The sequence below is a fragment of the Motacilla alba genome, chromosome 23, assembly GCF_015832195.1.
Source record: "Motacilla alba alba isolate MOTALB_02 chromosome 23, Motacilla_alba_V1.0_pri, whole genome shotgun sequence".
Taxonomy (NCBI): domain Eukaryota; kingdom Metazoa; phylum Chordata; class Aves; order Passeriformes; family Motacillidae; genus Motacilla; species Motacilla alba.
This window is the reverse complement of record NC_052038.1, coordinates 5,383,906-5,400,580: the sequence shown is the minus strand read 5'-3', so window position 1 is coordinate 5,400,580 and position 16,675 is coordinate 5,383,906. Positions and strand designations below refer to the sequence as shown.

The window sequence follows — 16,675 nt, the reverse complement described above, 5'->3', positions numbered from 1 at the left end:
CCCACCCCGCGCCCCTCCCGCCTGATTGACAGCCCTCCCAGCCAATGGACGAGCGTCGCCGCCGGGGGGGGCGGGGGTCCCCGCGGCTACAAGAGGGGCGGGAGCGGCGGGGGCTGAGCCGGCGGCTGGACCGCGGCCCCTCCGGTACCGGCAGCGGCTCCGCGCCCCCCCCGGCCCCGCCGAGCCGCCACCTGCCCGCGCCGCAGCTCAGGTAAGGGCCGTCGGGGCCGGAGCCGCGCCCGAGGGGCCGGGAGGGGCTCTCCCCGCTGCGGAGCCGCCGTCGGGGCAGGTGCCGGGAGCTGCTCCCGGAGCCGCTTCCAGCGGGTGTCGGGGCCGGTGGCCCGGAGCTGTCCCGTAGTGCGGGTGGGCTGAGCATCACCGAGCCCCCACCCACCCCCCGGGCTGCCTGGGGTGCCACCCAGGGGTGCCGCTGCAGGTTGGGGTGCTCTGTGCTGCCCCGGGGGGGGGGACAGCCGTAGTGCCACCCCTCTGTCTGGTTTTGGGACCAGCAGCTGCTGATCACTTGGTGCTTCGGGGTGAGCGGGTGGTCCCCTCCTGGGCGCTGTTCCCTGCCCTGGCACGGCCGGGAGCTGCTTGGAAAAGGGATTCGAGGGCTGTGGAGCTCAGGATGCTGCTCTGGAGTCCCGGCCACTGAGGGCCGGGCTGTGCTGAGGGGCTGCATCCTCCAGCCGTGGGAGGATCGTGGCAGGTCTGCCCGTGCCTGGCACGGTTTATGATCAGTGCCAGCAATTCAGGGCCACACCACAGTGCCGGGGGGGTTTGTGGAGCCGAGCTGGGGTCGCTGGGGAAGCCTTGTGCTCTGTGGGTGTCCGAGGGCTGGCGGGTTCGCTGCTGCCGCGGCAGACGGTGACAGATGCTGGTGGGATGATGGGGCAGGAAGGAGCTGCTGCCTGTGGGATTTGCTGGGAGCGGGGCTGGCTGGGAGCACGAGGAACCCCACATCGCCCAGCCCAGGGTCCCCCCGAGTGCCCCAAGCCCACACGGGCAGCACATCAGATCCCTGAGAGGACACGGCGCCTTGGTTGGGCTCCAGGTGAACTTCTCCTCAACTTCATGGAGAGAGAAGCTCCAGGAGCTCCCGGAGAACCATCTGCTGCTCCGGCTGAGCGGCGCTGGCAGCCGAGGCTGCGTGGGAGCGGGCACGGCGCGTATCGGAGCTCCCTGCCCACGCAGCCGGGGCCGTGCCAGGGCTCCCTGCTGCTGCAGCCCCCTGCCCAGACCCAGTCCTCACCAAGGAGCAGGATGGGCATCGCCGTGGCCAGCTGGGTGCTGCGAGGCCAGCGGTGCCAGGGAGGTTTTTGAGTGCCCCAATGGCAGATCCTTCGTTGCCCCATCCCTAGAGAGGGGCTGGTGAAACGTTCCCTCCCGAGCCCTCCTGCCCATGGCAGCGTGGCTGGAACTAAATGAGGTCCTTTCCAACCCAAACCATTCTAGGGTTCTGTGACCAAGCCCTGGCAAAGGCAATGGGAAGAGTTCTGAATTTTCAGTTGCTTTTTGAGCGTTTTCCTGCAGCCCAAGATGAACCCAGGGGTTGGGGTGATGCTGCTGGCTGCCCTGGTGGGCTGCCCCAGGGCCAGCTCCTGGACATCTCCAGCAGCAAACACAGCCACATTTCCAGTGCCACGGCTGCTGTCCTGCATGGACACCCATCAGCCAGGCGGATCCGCGCCAGCAAGGAGAAGAGGGATGCAGGATTGGCCTGGGAGGACCATCCCACTGCAGCCCGGTGTGGATTTCCCTTCCCAGGGGCAGCCATGGGCAAGCACAGCAGCAAGCTGGCCCCGGAGATGCTGGATGACCTGGTGAGGAGCACGGAGTTCAGCGAGCAGGAGCTGAAGCAGTGGTACAAGGGCTTCCTCAAGGACTGCCCCACCGGCATCCTCAACCTGGAGGAGTTCCAGCAGCTCTACATCAAGGTGGGCTCCAGCTGGGGGGGGTCTGCAGCACCTCAGGTACAGCCTCCACGCCGAGTTCCCCTCCTCATTTCGGTTCCTCTTCTCTCCCTCCCGCAGTTCTTCCCCTATGGAGACGCCTCCAAGTTCGCCCAGCACGCGTTCCGCACCTTCGACAAGAACGGGGATGGCACCATCGACTTCAGGGAGTTCATCTGCGCCCTGTCTGTCACCTCCAGGGGCACCTTTGAGCAGAAACTCAACTGGGCCTTCGAGATGTACGACCTGGACGGGGACGGGAAGATCACGCGCCTGGAGATGCTGGAGATCATTGAGGTACTGGTGCTTCAGTCCAGCAGGGACTGTTTGCTTTTCCCGGCTTTTCCCTGGGAAATCGGGTCCCTTTTAGCACCACAGAATGAGTTTTCCTACCCAGAGCCTTGTCTGAAAGGTGCTTGACGTGGATCTGGTAGAACAGGGTCCCGACAGAGCAGCAACCCTGTCCCCGTCCCCTGCCTTGTCCTGGGGTCTTGTGTGCTTCCAACATTCCCTCTCTTTCCCACTCTCGTCCTCCTCCAGGCCATTTACAAGATGGTGGGGACTGTGATCATGATGAGGATGAACCAAGACGGGCTGACACCCCAGCAGCGAGTGGACAAGATCTTCACAAAGATGGACAAGGACAAGGATGACCAGATCTCCCTGGAGGAGTTCAAGGAGGCCGCCAAGAGCGACCCCTCCATCGTGCTGCTCCTGCAGTGTGACATGCAAAAATAGAGCCCTGGGACTCAGGGCTGGACTGGCTGCAGCCAAGCTCTGCCCCCTGTGATGGTTTCAATCCCCGTTTTTCCCCACCCCATTTGGCCCCAGGCGTGAGGCACATTCCATCCCTCCTGCTGCCCCTGCTCTGGCTGCATCCCGGGCAGCCCACGTTCCACACCCTCGAGGTCAGAGCCTGCTCTGAGCGTGGTCAGCCCTCTCCCACCCTGGAGATGGATGCCCTGCAGCCACTGGTGCATCCTGGCTGACCAGGGCCAGCTGTTCCCACATCCCTGCTGCTTTCTCCCTGCTTTCCCCCACTGCTCCGCCTGCCCCATTCTCTGATCCTAACTGGGACCAGCTCTGTCCCCTTTCTGCTGTTTGCCCCCCACTTCATGGCTTGTGATGTCTCCAAGGAGGCTGAAAAGTCCCAAGTCCTGCTCCCGGTCCTTCCTTCACTGGCGATTCCCTGGAAAGCTGCCCGGGGAGGCCAGGGCAGGGTCTGGCACCAGCTTCAGCTCTTCCACCTCTGTTTTCCCTGCTGGGAACAGCCAGGCCCGGTCAGGACACTTCAGCAGAGAACAGAAGCATCCAAAGCCAGCCCTGGATGTGGCCAGTGTCCCATCCCAGCAGCCACCTTCTGTCCCATCGGGTGTCCTGGGTGCTCTGTGGCATTTCTGACCCTCCTGGGAATGGAGGTGAGGCCTGATGTCCCAAACTGGAGGCAGGGTCAGGAGCGTGGGTGTGGAAGGCAGGTCCTGGTGCTGCTCCTGGGTGTGTGGCACTGCTGTGGGGACAGCTGGCTGCTGGATGGGAGGTGTGGATGGGTCCTGTCCCTGCCGAGCCTCCTGGAAAAGCTCTGAGGCCACAAGAAACAAATCTGCCTCCTTCCTCCTCCCCTCCCAGCCTGCTGCATCCACCCCTCCTGCCCCAGGTTGGTGTTTGGTCTGCACCAGGCTGGTGTTCAGCTGCACGTTGTGGTGTTGGTGGCTGTGGTGTCTGTTAGGAGATGGTGAAGTCGTTACTTATTTTTTTAATGGAAAAATAAACCGTGCCCTGTGTGTGGTGTCCCCCTCTGGATGGTTTATTGGGGGGGAAGCTGGCTGGGGATAGTGAGGTGACAACACTGCACTTCTGAGAATATTTTAGGGGTCTCACCTGAGCCTGTGACACCCCAAGGGGTGGAGAAACCCTTGGGGGCAGCACAGTGGGGCTCAGGCTGGGGAGCCTTGAAGGTGGGTGGAAGTGAAACCCTTGAGTTGTGCAGGCAGCTCCGGGGAAGAGAATGCCACTTTTGGGGTGGGGAGGCCCAGACCCCAAACCTCTCTGGAAATGGGTTTCACTTGTCTACCAGGAGCTGGTCCCTGGCTGTGCCCTTCCCTCAGGGCTGGTGGCTTTGTCCTGGGCTCCATCTGTCACCAACTGGGACCTGCTCTCCGTGCATCCTTGTCCTTCTCTTCTCCACCCCCATCTTCCCCGCACAGATTTTCCTCTGGCCTGTCTCCTCCCTCGGCAGCCTGCACAGGCAGTGACTGTTGCTAAGGAGCTCTCACCAAATTTCAATCCTTCTCTGGAATCAATCCTGCAGGGCTGGCTCCTGGGCAGCAGCACTGGCTCCCAGCTCACCCCATCCCACCCGATCCTGCAACTGCCCAGCCCTTGGTGTGTCCTGCGGCAGCCAGCACTGAGCACGGGGATGGGAGGGTGCCAAAACCACGGCAGGCAGTGTATTTTTAGGAAGAGCTGCTGATGGGAGCGCTCTGCGCCTCGGCTTTGGCCGCTGTGCTTTCCAGGAGCACGTGTGAGTTTGCAGCTCAGCAGGGCCCGGGAAGAGGGAACGGGGCAGGTTGTCCCACCCTGCAGGAGCCGGGGACGTGCCAGGGCTGCTGCCTGAAAGGGCAGCAACTCAAAAAGCTCAGGAGAGAGCTCCAAGAATAGCCCGGTGATCCCGGGGCCCTCCGAGCTCCTGCTTCCCCGGGGGCCACCCCAAAGGAAGCTCAGGTGTTTCCCAGCAGGGAGCTGCAAAGGCCCTGGGGAAGGGAAGTCTGTGAGGCTGAAATGATGAATTCCCAAAGGGTTTGGGATTCCTGGTGCCAGCCCTGCCCACCAGCACACAGCTGGCTCTGCTCTCCTCATGTGGACCTCGGTGCTGGGTTGGTCTCCTGGACCACACGGGGGTCCCCGAGGCTGTTGTCTGTAGGGATGGTTTTTCTTTAGCTGGAGCACGGGGATTTGGGTAAAACCCCGTCCTGTGACCTCCCACCAGGAGCTGCCCTGTTCCAGGTGAGATCCTCCATCCCGTGCCCCTTCCTGGCTCTTGGGTTTTGCCTCTGGGATGCATCCCCTGCCCCCTGAGGGCTTCTGGGGGGGTTTGCTGGTTTTTTTAGCCTGAGCTGACAGCGCGGCTCTGCGGCTGCTCCCACCAGCCCTCCTGGGAGAGCAGCGCCTTAATGAACACCCGCACTGATCGCACTAGCCGGTGGATGGCACGGGTCACCCTGGCACGGAGCAGGGTCCCCCCACACCGCTGTCCCCCCCTGGCTGCTCCATCCTCCGCAGCTCCAGCGCTGAGCACCCCCGTGCCTTCCCGGGGCTCCCAAGGATGGCCAAACCCGAGACCCGCGGCTGGGGACGAGCAGGGACGAACGGGGGACCGAGCAGGGACAAACGGGGGACCGAGCAGCGTCCCGAGCGCTGCCCCATCGCTCCTGCTCCGTGTCCTCCCGCGGCTCCGCCGAGGCCACCTTTGTCCCCAGCCCCTTCCCCTCGCTCCCGGCCGTTCCCTGCCCCGGAGCGGGGGCTCCCCCCTCGCTTCCCCGCAGCTCCCCGGTATCACCGGGCGGCGGCGAGCAGCGCTCGGTCCCGAAGAGGTTAATCCGTGTCCCGGTGGACTGAAACCCCGGAGCTTCATGGGATGCCATATAAAGCGCGTTCCGCCGGGCCGGCCGCGGCTCCGGGAGCTCCCGGGACGCGCGGAGCGGAGCCGCCGGTGCCGCGGAGCCGCCGGTGCCGCGGAGCCGCCGCGCCATGGAGCCGCCGGGCCCCGCCGGGGCACCGGGGCGGCCCTGGGATGAAGCCAAGGCTTTCTACGACAACCTCGCCCCCAAGAAGAAGCCCAAATCGGTGAGAGCCCCCGCGCAGCGCTCCCTGCCGCGGGGCGCGCAGCCCCTCCGGGCGCGACCCCCGCCCCGCCTGCCCCATCTCCTGCCGGTGCCCCGGGGCTCTCCAGGTGTCCCATCTCCTGCAGGTTCTCATCTTCCCTGGATTCCCCCATGGAACCCCCCCCGGGTGTCTGTGGGTGCCCCGTCTCGTCCAGGATCGCTGGGGTCCCTCCCGGTGCCCCATTTCCTCCACGCGTTTTGGGGTGCCTCTGAGGGTCTCCATGCTCCCCGTCTCCTCCAGGCTCTGTGGGGTCCCCCATGGTGTCTCTGGCGTTTCTCTGACTCCCTGCCTCCATCCAGGTCCTTGGGGATGCCCTGGCTCTCTCCAGGTGCTCCCACTCCTGCGTGGCATCCGTGGAGCTGGGGTCACCCATGGCTGGGGTCTCTCCGGATCCCCCCGGGCTCCTGCAGGTCCCTGCGGTGCTCCTGGCTCCCTCCTGGGCTGAGCTGTCCTTGCAGAGTGGCCCGGTGCCCCATGAGCTGCTGTCCCCTGCGCCAAGGCGGGAGGCCCTGGCAGGGACAGGAGGGGTGGCACTGACAGAGCCGGGGACAGCCGGGAGCCGAGCCGCCGGGCCAGGGGGTGGCACAGGGGTGTAGCTGGCCCTGCCTGCTCCCGGAGATTAGAAGGAAAGCCTGTGTTACCTAACGAGGGCTGAGCCTGCCGGCTTTAAACACGGCAGCGCCTGGAAGTGCGGCCGTGCCCCGGCATGGCAGCGGGGCTGGCAGGGCTGGGGGCTGTGCCCCTGAATCCTCTGAGCCCCCCCAGCCACAGCCACAGCCACCCTCGGAGCCGTGGGACCCCCAAAACCTGGCGTCTGGCAGAGGCGCAGCACCCGGTGACAGCTGGCACCTCCTGTGCCACCCTGCGTGGCAAAGCCCTGCGTGTGACCTCTCCACCAGGGGACACGTCCAAGCCCTCACTTGGGGCAGCCCTTGTGCTTTCCCTGCTGGGGAGCAGCCTGCCACCCGCGCTCCTGGACCCGCTGCCAGCTCACGTCGCTGCTGCCTGTGCCCTTCCCAGAGGAGAGGGACGGCCTGGCTCGGTGGCACGGTGCAGCTACTTGCCTTTCACGCCGTGCTTTGCCCATGGGTGCCAGCCCGGGCTCCTCCTCTTCCTCTCCTCGCAGCCAGCTTGCTGACCAGTAACTGGGGAAACTGAGGCACGGGCTTTGCAAACCAAGATCCGGGCGCTCGCATCCTGGAGCTGTGCTGTGCCACCACGCCCTGTGGGGCTGGGGGGGACGCCAGGCACTGGTGCCACCATGCCCTGTGGGGCTGGGGGTGATGCCAGGCACTGCTGCCACCACGCCCTGTGGGGCTGGGGGGGATGCCAGGCACTGGTGCCACCATGCCCTGTGGGGCTGGGGGTGATGCCAGGCACTGCTGCCACCACGCCCTGTGGGGCTGGGGGGGACGCCAGGCACTGCTGCCACCACGCCCTGTGGGGCTGGGGTGACGCCAGGCACTGGTGCCACCATGCCCTGTGGGGCTGGGGGTGACGCCAGGCTCTGTGCCCCTCTTCTGGGGCAGCCTGGGGGCCCTGTGGCTGCTCAGCTGCCCTCGCACAGCCAGGCAGCTGCCAGCCTGTGATGGACGGCTGCAGGGCGCTGTTCTGCAGCATAAAGAATGTTCTTGGGAAACTCCAAACCACCCCGGCTGTCGCCCTGAACTTTAATCTGATCCCCGAGCAGGGGGCTCGTGGTGCCCGGGGCTCCTTCAGGAAATGGGGTTTGGTGTCACCCTGTGCCCTTGGGGTGCCAGGTCTGTCTGTCTGTCTGTCCTCCTGGCCCCACAGGAGCAGGAGAGAGCTGTGAGGTGACAGGGGAAAAGGTGATTTTGGAAGGAAAGGTGATTTTGGGGAGCCGTTCCTGGCTGGGGAAGGGGTTCATGGGGCATTCCTGCTTTGCAGGGCTCGCAGCTCTTCCCACGGCCTGGCTCCTGCCAGGGAGGTCAGCAATGAGACCTGTCACCCTTCAGCAAGGCTGGAAATGTCCCCGACCTCTCTGGTGACACCAAGTCGGGTCAGTGGGAGCTGGTTTTCTGCTGGCTCCCTCCCTCTGGGCACCCTTTGGGACCCACCCATCTCTCCCGGGTGTGATTTTTGGGATGCTGGAGCGGGGACAATGCTTGACCCCGGAGCAAACCCTTCCTCTTCCCTTTCCACGACCAAAATCCTCTGAATATTGAATTAACCACAAGAATTCGGTCTTCTGCAGCATCCAGGGAGGTGCCCAGAATCCCTGCAGGATTTTAGGACAGAGCTGGGTCCAGCCCCAGGCAGCTCCAAAGGATCAAGGGGTGCAGAATGGGGTCCCCACTGTGGCTCCTGCCAGCGGTGGCCTCCAGGGTGGCACTGTGGGCACCTGTGGCTCCCCTGGCTGGGATGACACAGTCCCACCGCACATCCTGGGAGCCTGTGGGATTTCCAAATGTCTGCCTCTAATCCCCGGGGGGCTGCTGGGGATTTACTGATTACAGCAGTGATTTAAAGGCTGCCAGCTGTTGGGTCTGCAGGCAGAAAATTGGGCTGTTTCCAGTCACTCCTGAAATACACCTTCACCCCAAAACTGGCGGGTTTGGGGTGGGGTTTGCACTCGATGGAGCTGGAGCCTGCTGGAAAGGTCCTTTTACGCTTCTGAGGTGGGGTTTGGACCTTGTGGAGCTCCTGGAGCTGTTCCAGGGGCTGATGTTCCTCTTCAGAGGGCTGGGCTGTTGGGACATGTCCCTGGTTGTCCCTCCTGTTTGGCTGACCCTCGGGATGGAGCCAGGATTGGGTTGGGACCTTCCCCCCACCCTGTTCACCCTCCTCTTAAACCCATCATTAATCTCGAGGTTCAGGAGGGGGCTGGATCTGACCTTCCCACGGGAAGGAAGAGGAGCTCACCACGGATCCCCAGGCAGAAAATTCAGCTGGATTTAGCTGAGCAGAGCCTGGACTTGTGTTGGATGAGCTTTCGCTGACCTTGGCTGACCTTGGATGCTGCTCTGAGGGGAAAACAGAGTTTGTGATTCAGCCCAAACCCTCGAGGGCTGAGGCGGCCAGAGCAGGAGGCTGTGGTGGGATGGGGGCTGTGGGACCAGAACCACCCCAGCCCGGGCTGGGAGTGGAACCCCTGCCGTGCACACATTTCCTGCTACAAAAAAAGAGCGCTTGCCTTGAAACATCTCAATTTCTGAGGAAAAGTAGGGTTGGGTGGGCTGTTAGCAGCACTCAGATGGAGGATTCGAGGTGCTGCGGTTCCCGAGGCTTTTTGAATCTCATTTTTGAGCGTTGTAATGACCATCTGCGGCACTAATGGGGACGGAGAGGCATCCAAACAACCTCGAGGAGGGAACGCTTCCAAATGAAACCTCCACTTCAAAGAAATGTCAAAATGCAGCTCCCTCCTTGCAGCGCAGAATCGCCTCGTTTTCCAAATGTCAGCATTTCCCAGGGAACAGCAGGGCTGCTCCAGCCCAGCCGGAGCTGGGAGCTGCCTTAGCACCCGGGTGAGACTTTCCTGCCCCGAGTGCTCCACAAGGTGCAAATCTTCCTTGGCAGGATCCGGCGGCTCCCATTCCCAGAGGCTCCCTGCCCGCAGGCACCTGGGGCTCCAGCTGCCCACGCCGGGGCAGAGGCAGGGCCTGGAGCTGAGGGTTATTTTTATTGCTGTGTTTATTGCCTCTTAAATGAACCTCCCGGAGGGCTGGTGCCTTTCAGAGGCGGGGAAGGGACCTTGAGCAGCCTGGGCTGTTGTGCAAGGTGTGGAAGGTGTGCGCTGTGGGGGAGAGGGAGATGGAAATTCCCTCTGGGCACCCAGCTTGGCCCCAGACATCCTTCTCACCCCCTTGAACACGCCTCAGCGCTGTCACATCTGGGCTGCTGACCTGTTTTCTCTGCTGGGATTCTCCCTCCAGGGCTGACCCCTGGCCAGGATCAGGGAGCAAACACCTGGATGATTTCCTGCACACCCAGCACTGCGGGGACTCCAGCTAATGGCCGGATGTCCCAAGACCTTTCAGAGTTATTAATATTTTCAGCTAATAAATGGCCCATGACGCCAGAGTTATTAATTAATGAGCTGAAGTGCCACGGCCTGGCCCGTGACCAGTTAATAGCTGGCACTCCTTGGGGACCTGGCTGGGGTTCACTTGGTGTCATGGATCAGGTCCTGCCTGTCCTGGGGGGCTGTTCCCCTGCTTTCCTAAAAGAGCCACTTCCAAACGGGACCTGATTCCCTGAAAATGCTGTGGGAGAGGGATCCCTGTGCCTGCAGATCTTCTCAGCCCGAGCTAATCTGGGTCTCGTCCTGATCGCCCGCTGTTTAATCGCTTTGCTGGGGATTTGGGGGATTTTGGGGATGGATGCAGCCTCTGGAGAGGTGCCTGGGACGGACCTGCTGCGGGGCTGGTGCTGGGAAAGGCGTGGAGGCTCCCACTGACTCATTGCTGGGTGGGGCTGGGGGGCAGAGCGAGCCCCAGGGCAGCCCAGCCCTGCGGGCAGCGATGCCAGGGCGGATGGGGCACCTCGGCCTTGCCAGGCTGCCGCTGCTCCTGGAACGTTCAGCCCTGGGCGGGGTGGGAGCTTGAACTTTGGAGCACCTGGAGGAGGCACCCTCCACCCTGAGCAAACGGCATTGCCAGAGGATTGCTCGTGGAGGACACGGCACGGAGGATCCTGGAAGTCATGGAGGAGCAGGGGGTGAGGTGTTCCTGCAGTGCCCACAGCCAGAGAGCCCCCAAGCCCTGTCCTGCCCGCTGGACTCCTCTCTAGGGGACAGGACTCCCTGTGCCACTGTCCCTCTGTAGGATTTGCTGTCCTGGCAGCCAGGATTTCTCACTGGCCGTCGGTAATTAACTTATTTTTGTGCTTGCTAGTGAGTGATGGGGATTAACACCCTCCCTGCCCTGCAAGGGGAGAGAGGGAGGAGGGGTGGGGTCAAGATGGGCTTGACTTTCCCGCTGTCCCCTCTGTCCCTGCCAAGTCCCTCTGGAGGCGCCTCGTGGGCTTCAGCTGGAGGAGGTTTTGGATTTGGGTTTTGGATGGAGCCCTCGAACATCAATAAGGATGACTCATAAATGGTTGCTTGCACCACCTGTTTGTCATGTTCCCACCCACAATAACTGTATCAAGTGTTCGGAGGAGCTGAGCTGGCACGGGCTGTCTGTCACATCTGGACGGCATCACGGGACGCGGATCCGGCTCAGCCGCGGAGCGCGGCTCGTTCCTGCCCTGGGGGGTGGGAAAAGCCGCACAAATTCCTTCTGCACGGGCTCCAGCAGCTCCTCCTGGGGTCTGCACGGGTTCTGGGAGCCTGTTTGCAGCGGGAGGCCTTGGCAGGGGGATCTGAGGCATCCCAAGCGCGTGGGGACGGAGCATCAGGGCTCCGTCTGCTGAAGCGCCGGGATGCAGCGGCTCTGCCGTTCTCCAAATCGCTTCAGAGGTGTCACGCACACCCCGTGGCCTTCCATGCTGGGACATCCACCCAGGGGCCGCCTCCCTAATTTGTCCCTGTGCCCACAGCCCAAACCCGAGAACGCCATCACCATCGCCGTGTCCTCGCGGGCGCTGTTCCGCATGGAGGAGGAGCAGAAGATCTACACGGAGCAGGGCGTGGAGGCCTACGTGAAATATCAGCTGGACCACGAGAACGAGCCCTTCCTCCCCGGGGCCGCCTTCCCCTTCGTCAAGGTGAGCAGCCACGGCGCCAGGCTCCCCAGAAATTCTGGGGAGGGGACAGAGCTCAAGTGGGGCCAGGCTGGCCACGAGCCACGGAGCAAACACAGGGCAGACAAACCTCCCAGCAAGTGACGTGCTGTTTCCAGGGCTGGATTTTCCATCTTGAGCCCAAGAATTGAAGAAATCATCTCCTTGGATCACATTTGAAGTTTCCTTTTAGGGAATTGCCTTTTTTATTTTTTTTTTTGTAATTATGATTATTATTACAATTTATTTATTCTTGTAAATTGGCTGAGTTTAGCCTTGCTCCCGAGTCGGCCAGTTTCTAATTCTGACACGTTGAAATGAGGCATTTCAAACTTGAAAAATATTTTCTAACTCCTGCAGCAGTTAGTGCAGTTTTGGGTGCTGGAGCCCGTTCCCAATAAATAGATTAATCAGCTCTGTGGGGGCAAGACTTGTTTCTGATTGCTTGAAAAACACTTCTCTGTAACTTGGAGCTAATTTATCCTCACTGAATAACTCCAAACCTTTTGTGTTTGAAAATAGAAGAGTAGCTAGGTGGAATTTTTGCCCCCCCTGAAATGAATCTATTTTTTCCCAGCTGATGTCAGCTTGGCTCGGGGTGTCGTTGAGGTGGGGATTTTGGTGACCAGGAGTGTTTTGTTGATGGGAAGGGCTGAGCACCACACCTGGGGCTGGCCAGATGTGTGGGTTTGGTGGCCAGGAGTGTTTTGCTGGGTGGGAAAGGGGTCAGGGCCGTGCCCGGGGGGGCCTGGCTGACACCCACCCCCTCTCCCCGGGGTGCTGCAGGCTCTGGAGGCAGTGAACGCTCAGCTCCGTGAGCTCTACCCCGACAGTGAGGAGCTCTTCGACATCGTCCTCATGACCAACAACCACGCCCAGGTTGGGGTTCGCTTGATCAACAGCATCAACCACTACGGTGAGATGGGGACACAGCTGTCCTTGGTGGCTTTTGGCTGGTGGCATTGCTGGGCACCAAGAAAAGGAGATGTTTTCTCCCATTTTTCCCGCTTCTCCTGGGATTTTTTGGGTGTTGAGCAGGAGCTGGATGGCGGGGAGGGGCTCTGGTTGCTGGCCCTGCTGTTGGGCAGCGGAACCAGAATTAACCCAAATCCTTCCAGCTGGGGTTAGGGGGCAGCCGGGCTCACCCCAGGGTCCCTCTTGCCCCCAGATCTGTTCATCGAGAGGTTCTGCATGACGGGAGGGAACAGCCCCATCTGTTACCTCAAGGCCTACCACACCAACCTCTACCTCTCCTCCGACGCCGAGAAAGTGAGTGGGGCCATTGAAGAGGGTGAGTCTGGGGTCCAGCTCGGGGGGGGCAGCGGGGGGAGCCTGGAGCCCTCAGGGGGTTGATCCCAGGAGGGATAACTCCAACATCCATGCCCCTAATCCAACGTGCACTTAAGGTTTGCCTCGCCCCACCTCTCTGAGCTCCAAAGAGCCTCCAGTTTCCATAGAAATGAGCCTTTCCTCCAGCTCCACAGCTCTCCCGAGGCAAAGGCGGTGTTTCTCCTCCTTAATTCTCCTATGCAAAGGGTGATTTGTCATCTGGGGGTTTGTTTTTGCCGTGGGAGCTCTCGGGGCCGGGCTGCAGGTGCTCCCGGGCGCGTGTCCTTGCGGCGTTCTGCTCCCAGCCCGTCGTGTTTTGCTCTGCTCCTCGCTGCTGAGCCGCGGGGACAGATCCTTGGACAGCTGCCACCTCTTGCCTCGTCCTCAGGGATTGCTGCAGCCACCATCTTCAGCCCCAGCAGGGACCTGGAGGTGTCGGAGAAGCAGCTGCGGGTGGCGTTCGACGGGGACGCCGTGCTCTTCTCGGATGAGTCGGAGCAGATCGTGAAGGCTCACGGCCTGGACATGTTCTTTGAGCACGAAAAGGCTCACGAGAACAAGCCCCTGGCACAGGTACAGCTGGGCTGAGGGCAGGAAAAGGCTCTGGGACAGAGGCAGCCCTCGTGGGATGCTCCCAACTCTGGGATCAGGGCACAATGGGGTAGGGCAGCAGCTGCTGGCACAGGGGGTGGTTTGGGGTCATTTTTGGGGCGGCTTTGGGTGAAGGAGTGATGACAGGATTGGAAGGATGACAGAAGATCTCTCCTTGCTCCTGCAGGGCCCCCTGAAAGGCTTCCTGGAGGCTCTGGGGAAGCTGCAGAAGAAGTTCTACTCCAAGGGGCTGAGGCTGGAGTGTCCCATCCGCACGTACCTGGTGACGGCGCGGAGCGCGGCCAGCTCGGGCGCCCGCGCCCTAAAGACTCTGCGCAGCTGGGGCCTGGAGACGGACGAGGCTCTGTTCCTGGCAGGGGCTCCCAAGGGACCCCTGCTCAGGAAGATCAGGCCCCACATCTTCTTCGACGACCAGATGTTCCACGTGGAGGGGGCGCAGGAGATGGGCGCCGTGGCCGCCCACGTGCCCTACGGCGTGGCCCAGAAGCACAAGCGGCCGGCGCAGGAGAAGCAGCAGACCCCAAACAGCAAATAGTGGGGTTTAGGGGGATCCCCCAAACCCCCCAGCGGGGACCCCATCCCGCGGGCCGCGCCCCCTGCTCGTGCAGGGAGCGTTTGTTCTGGGAATGGGGGCTCATCCCCCGGGCAGGGGCAGGAGAGAGGGGGAAAATGTCCTTGGTGCCTCTGTTTGTGGCTGTTCCTCGTGGGGCTGGGGGCTCCTCGGTGCCAGGAGATGTTTTCCCGGTTTATCCGTGCGCTCTGCACTTGCTTCGGGCAAAACCCCTCGGGGATGGGTCTGCCTTGTGTGGAATCTTTGTGCCAGGCAGGTTTAAGCTATTTATTTAAAACCCACAGGGACTCCCAAAGCCTTCTGGCTTTCCCAAGCAAATGTTTAGGCTGAACTGGAAAACTGGGAGCGCTCAAAAGCCCTCCCAAGCAGCTTTGAAACAAAATTTTGTCCCTTTTAACTGGAATTAAACCGTGATATTGTTCCTTCGCAGCCCCAGCTGCTGCTCCCCAACCAGAAAACACTCAGTATCTATCCTTTCACCAAGGTTTTGCCAGCTTAAATTTGGAAAAAAATAGAAACAAATACTTAACATACTAAAAAAAAAAGAAAAAAAAAAATCCTCTTTCCTGCTTGGAGCTTTGGGCTGCTGTATTGTTGGCCCAGGTTTTTATATGTGGGTTTCACACTTGCATGATTTAGCACTTAAAACTAATAATCTCAGTGAGCATCCAAAGCCCAGCTTGTCCAAGGGCTGCAGACGCTTGCCCAGGGCTTGAATTAAGTTAAAAGCAGGCCTTGATATATTAGGGACATCATTTGAAGTCCATTTAGGTAAATCTGCAGAGAATTTCAGCCTGGGGATTTCAATTAAAGGATTTTTTCCTCCCTTTCTAGGCTGAGCCCATATGAGTTTGATAATCTTTTTCTCCTCAGCTTCTTAAAACCTCTGGTGTTTCCTGAAATAGACGCCTCTGTTAGCGATGCTGTGGGAGAACCAAACCCCTGATTAAAAGACAGGATGGGAAATCAATGGGAGAGAAACTGGTGTGAAAATCACACTGACATTTCTGCTCCAAGCCCCGTCCCAAAGGAGACGCTCGGGAGGAAAATTTAAAGATGATTTCTTCCTTGTGGGTTTTTCTTTCCCTCTATTTTATTTTATTTTTTTTTTGCACAACATCCCCTGGCTGAGCAGGAAGGGTGCTCACTATTACCAGACAGTTTTCTACAAATACCACGGGCTGAAATTTTCCAAGTTGTGTGTCTGGCCCTTTCCAGGGAAGTTTCAGCTCAAACAGAGAGGCTGGGGCTGGAGTTATCACCCTTTTATTTATATGTAAATAACCTGGTGATGCCTTCAGTGGCTCGGGAGACTTTTCTCGTTGCACTAAATCCTGCTCTAGCAGCGAAAAGCAAATTGCACTTTTCCCCCCAAAAAAAATCTTTGGCAGACTGTTAAGTGTCACATCTGGGTGACAAACACCGCGGAGGAAGGTCTAAAATCCAAACAAACAAACGAAAAATCTTGGGAGAAATGAGTTTGTGAGCGTCGCATCCGCCCGCGCTCAGGTTTACAGAAAGCTCTCGTCTTTTTTAGTGTGAACCCGAGATTTTGGGATCTGAACTGGATCTTGGAGGCCTTTCTGGCAGCTGGGACGGGGAGCACAGCCAGTAAACATTTCCAAGGTGTTTCCTGAAGATGGTGGAAGCCCAGCCAAGCCCGGCGTGCGCAGGGGAGAGGATGTTGCAGGAGGAATGGGATTGTCAGCCAGCCCTGGGGAGCGGGGCAGGGTGCCAGTGGGACTGAGGACAGGGGGATGTGTCCGTGGGATGATCCAGAGGGGATGCTGGTGCTGGCAGGAGGAGCTGGATGCCCACGGAAGCAGTGGCTTGTGGTTTTGGGGTAGAACCCTGGATTTGAGCAGATTCCTGCTGCCTGCCCGGGCTCTGAGGTGCGCAGGGAGCTGGGTGCAAGCTGGGGACGGGGTTTTAGTGACCCTGCTTTGGGTCCTCCTGCTGCCAGGGCAGCTCAGGGGCTCCCTGGGAGGTGTGGGGCTCAGGAAATGGGCCCCAGGTGAGCCAGACCTCCCCAAATCCTCCCCGAGCAGGGAGGATTGTCCATTCCCACCACGGCTGCCCCTTTTGCTTTTATCCACGTGGCTTCCTCTGCTCTTGTTTTTTATTTTTTCTCCTCCATCACTACAACTGGAAGACAAGGACTTGCTGCTCGTGTACTTCCCTCACACCCCCGGGGCTGGAGAGTGTCCCTGGGGTCATCCCCTGGGATGGGCACTTCTCTCACAGGCTGCTGCCTCTCCTGCTGTCCTGGCTGACAACTGGACTTTTCCTGCTGTGTGTTGTTGCTGTGGATTTCACTTCACCGTCCCCCGGTGGTTTTTTTGCCATGTAAATGGGATCCCCCGGGGTGTTTTTCCATAATAAACCGTGTTGGTCCCAGCCCGTGTTGGCTCCCTCCGTTCTCACCATGAGGGTCTGGCTGCCTGGTGCAGGCTCTGAGCCCCCTGCTTGGGACCTCCCAGCTTTTATGGTCATGGGGCAGGCGTGACAAGAAGGAAAAAAGGGGTTTTGGGGTTTCAGGGAATTCAGAAGATGTGATTCAAGCTCCTGCTTTGGGACTGGAGACCTGTGGGAGAGGTGGGATTCCAGGGGTGGGGTGTGCTGTGCTAGAACCACCTCCCTCTGC

The 16,675-nt window shown here is 60.4% G+C and overlaps 2 protein-coding genes across 3 annotated transcripts; both read left to right on the top strand.

Annotated features, from left to right (window-relative positions):
- Positions 1–79: 79 nt before the first annotated feature.
- Positions 80–3,742, top strand: HPCAL4 (hippocalcin like 4). Its single transcript, XM_038160831.1, has 4 exons — positions 80–211; positions 1,768–1,937; positions 2,034–2,249; positions 2,493–3,742. The coding sequence occupies exons 2-4, from the start codon at positions 1,776–1,778 to the stop codon at positions 2,688–2,690; spliced, it is 576 nt and encodes a 191-aa protein (XP_038016759.1). The 5' UTR covers positions 80–211; positions 1,768–1,775; the 3' UTR covers positions 2,691–3,742.
- On the top strand, positions 271–16,428 carry NT5C1A (5'-nucleotidase, cytosolic IA). Of its 2 annotated transcripts, XM_038160826.1 has the most exons (8): positions 271–279; positions 4,376–4,381; positions 5,650–5,795; positions 11,337–11,504; positions 12,306–12,435; positions 12,688–12,810; positions 13,237–13,421; positions 13,627–16,428. In XM_038160826.1, exons 3-8 carry the CDS (start codon positions 5,700–5,702, stop codon positions 13,993–13,995), a joined length of 1,071 nt encoding a protein of 356 aa, XP_038016754.1. In that variant the 5' UTR covers positions 271–279; positions 4,376–4,381; positions 5,650–5,699; the 3' UTR covers positions 13,996–16,428. The 2 variants fall into 2 exon arrangements, with proteins under 2 accessions (XP_038016754.1, XP_038016753.1); XM_038160825.1 differs by lacking the exons at positions 271–279; positions 4,376–4,381 and having other exon boundaries at positions 5,608–5,795.
- The last annotated feature ends 247 nt before the right edge of the window (positions 16,429–16,675 follow it).

What these genes read in the sequence shown, in the direction of transcription:
- HPCAL4 (XM_038160831.1), top strand. Translation starts at nt 1,776, where the DNA reads ATGGGCAAGCACAGCAGCAAGCTGGCCCCGGAGATGCTGGATGACCTG. An exon ending in TCCAGCAGCTCTACATCAAG is followed by an intron (nt 1,938 to 2,033) that starts GTGGGCTCCAGC and finishes TCCCTCCCGCAG; the next exon opens with TTCTTCCCCTATGGAGACGC. An exon ending in AGATGCTGGAGATCATTGAG is followed by an intron (nt 2,250 to 2,492) that starts GTACTGGTGCTT and finishes GTCCTCCTCCAG; the next exon opens with GCCATTTACAAGATGGTGGG.
- NT5C1A (XM_038160826.1), top strand. Translation starts at nt 5,700, where the DNA reads ATGGAGCCGCCGGGCCCCGCCGGGGCACCGGGGCGGCCCTGGGATGAA. An exon ending in GAGTGGGGCCATTGAAGAGG is followed by an intron (nt 12,811 to 13,236) that starts GTGAGTCTGGGG and finishes CCTCGTCCTCAG; the next exon opens with GGATTGCTGCAGCCACCATC. An exon ending in AGAACAAGCCCCTGGCACAG is followed by an intron (nt 13,422 to 13,626) that starts GTACAGCTGGGC and finishes TTGCTCCTGCAG; the next exon opens with GGCCCCCTGAAAGGCTTCCT.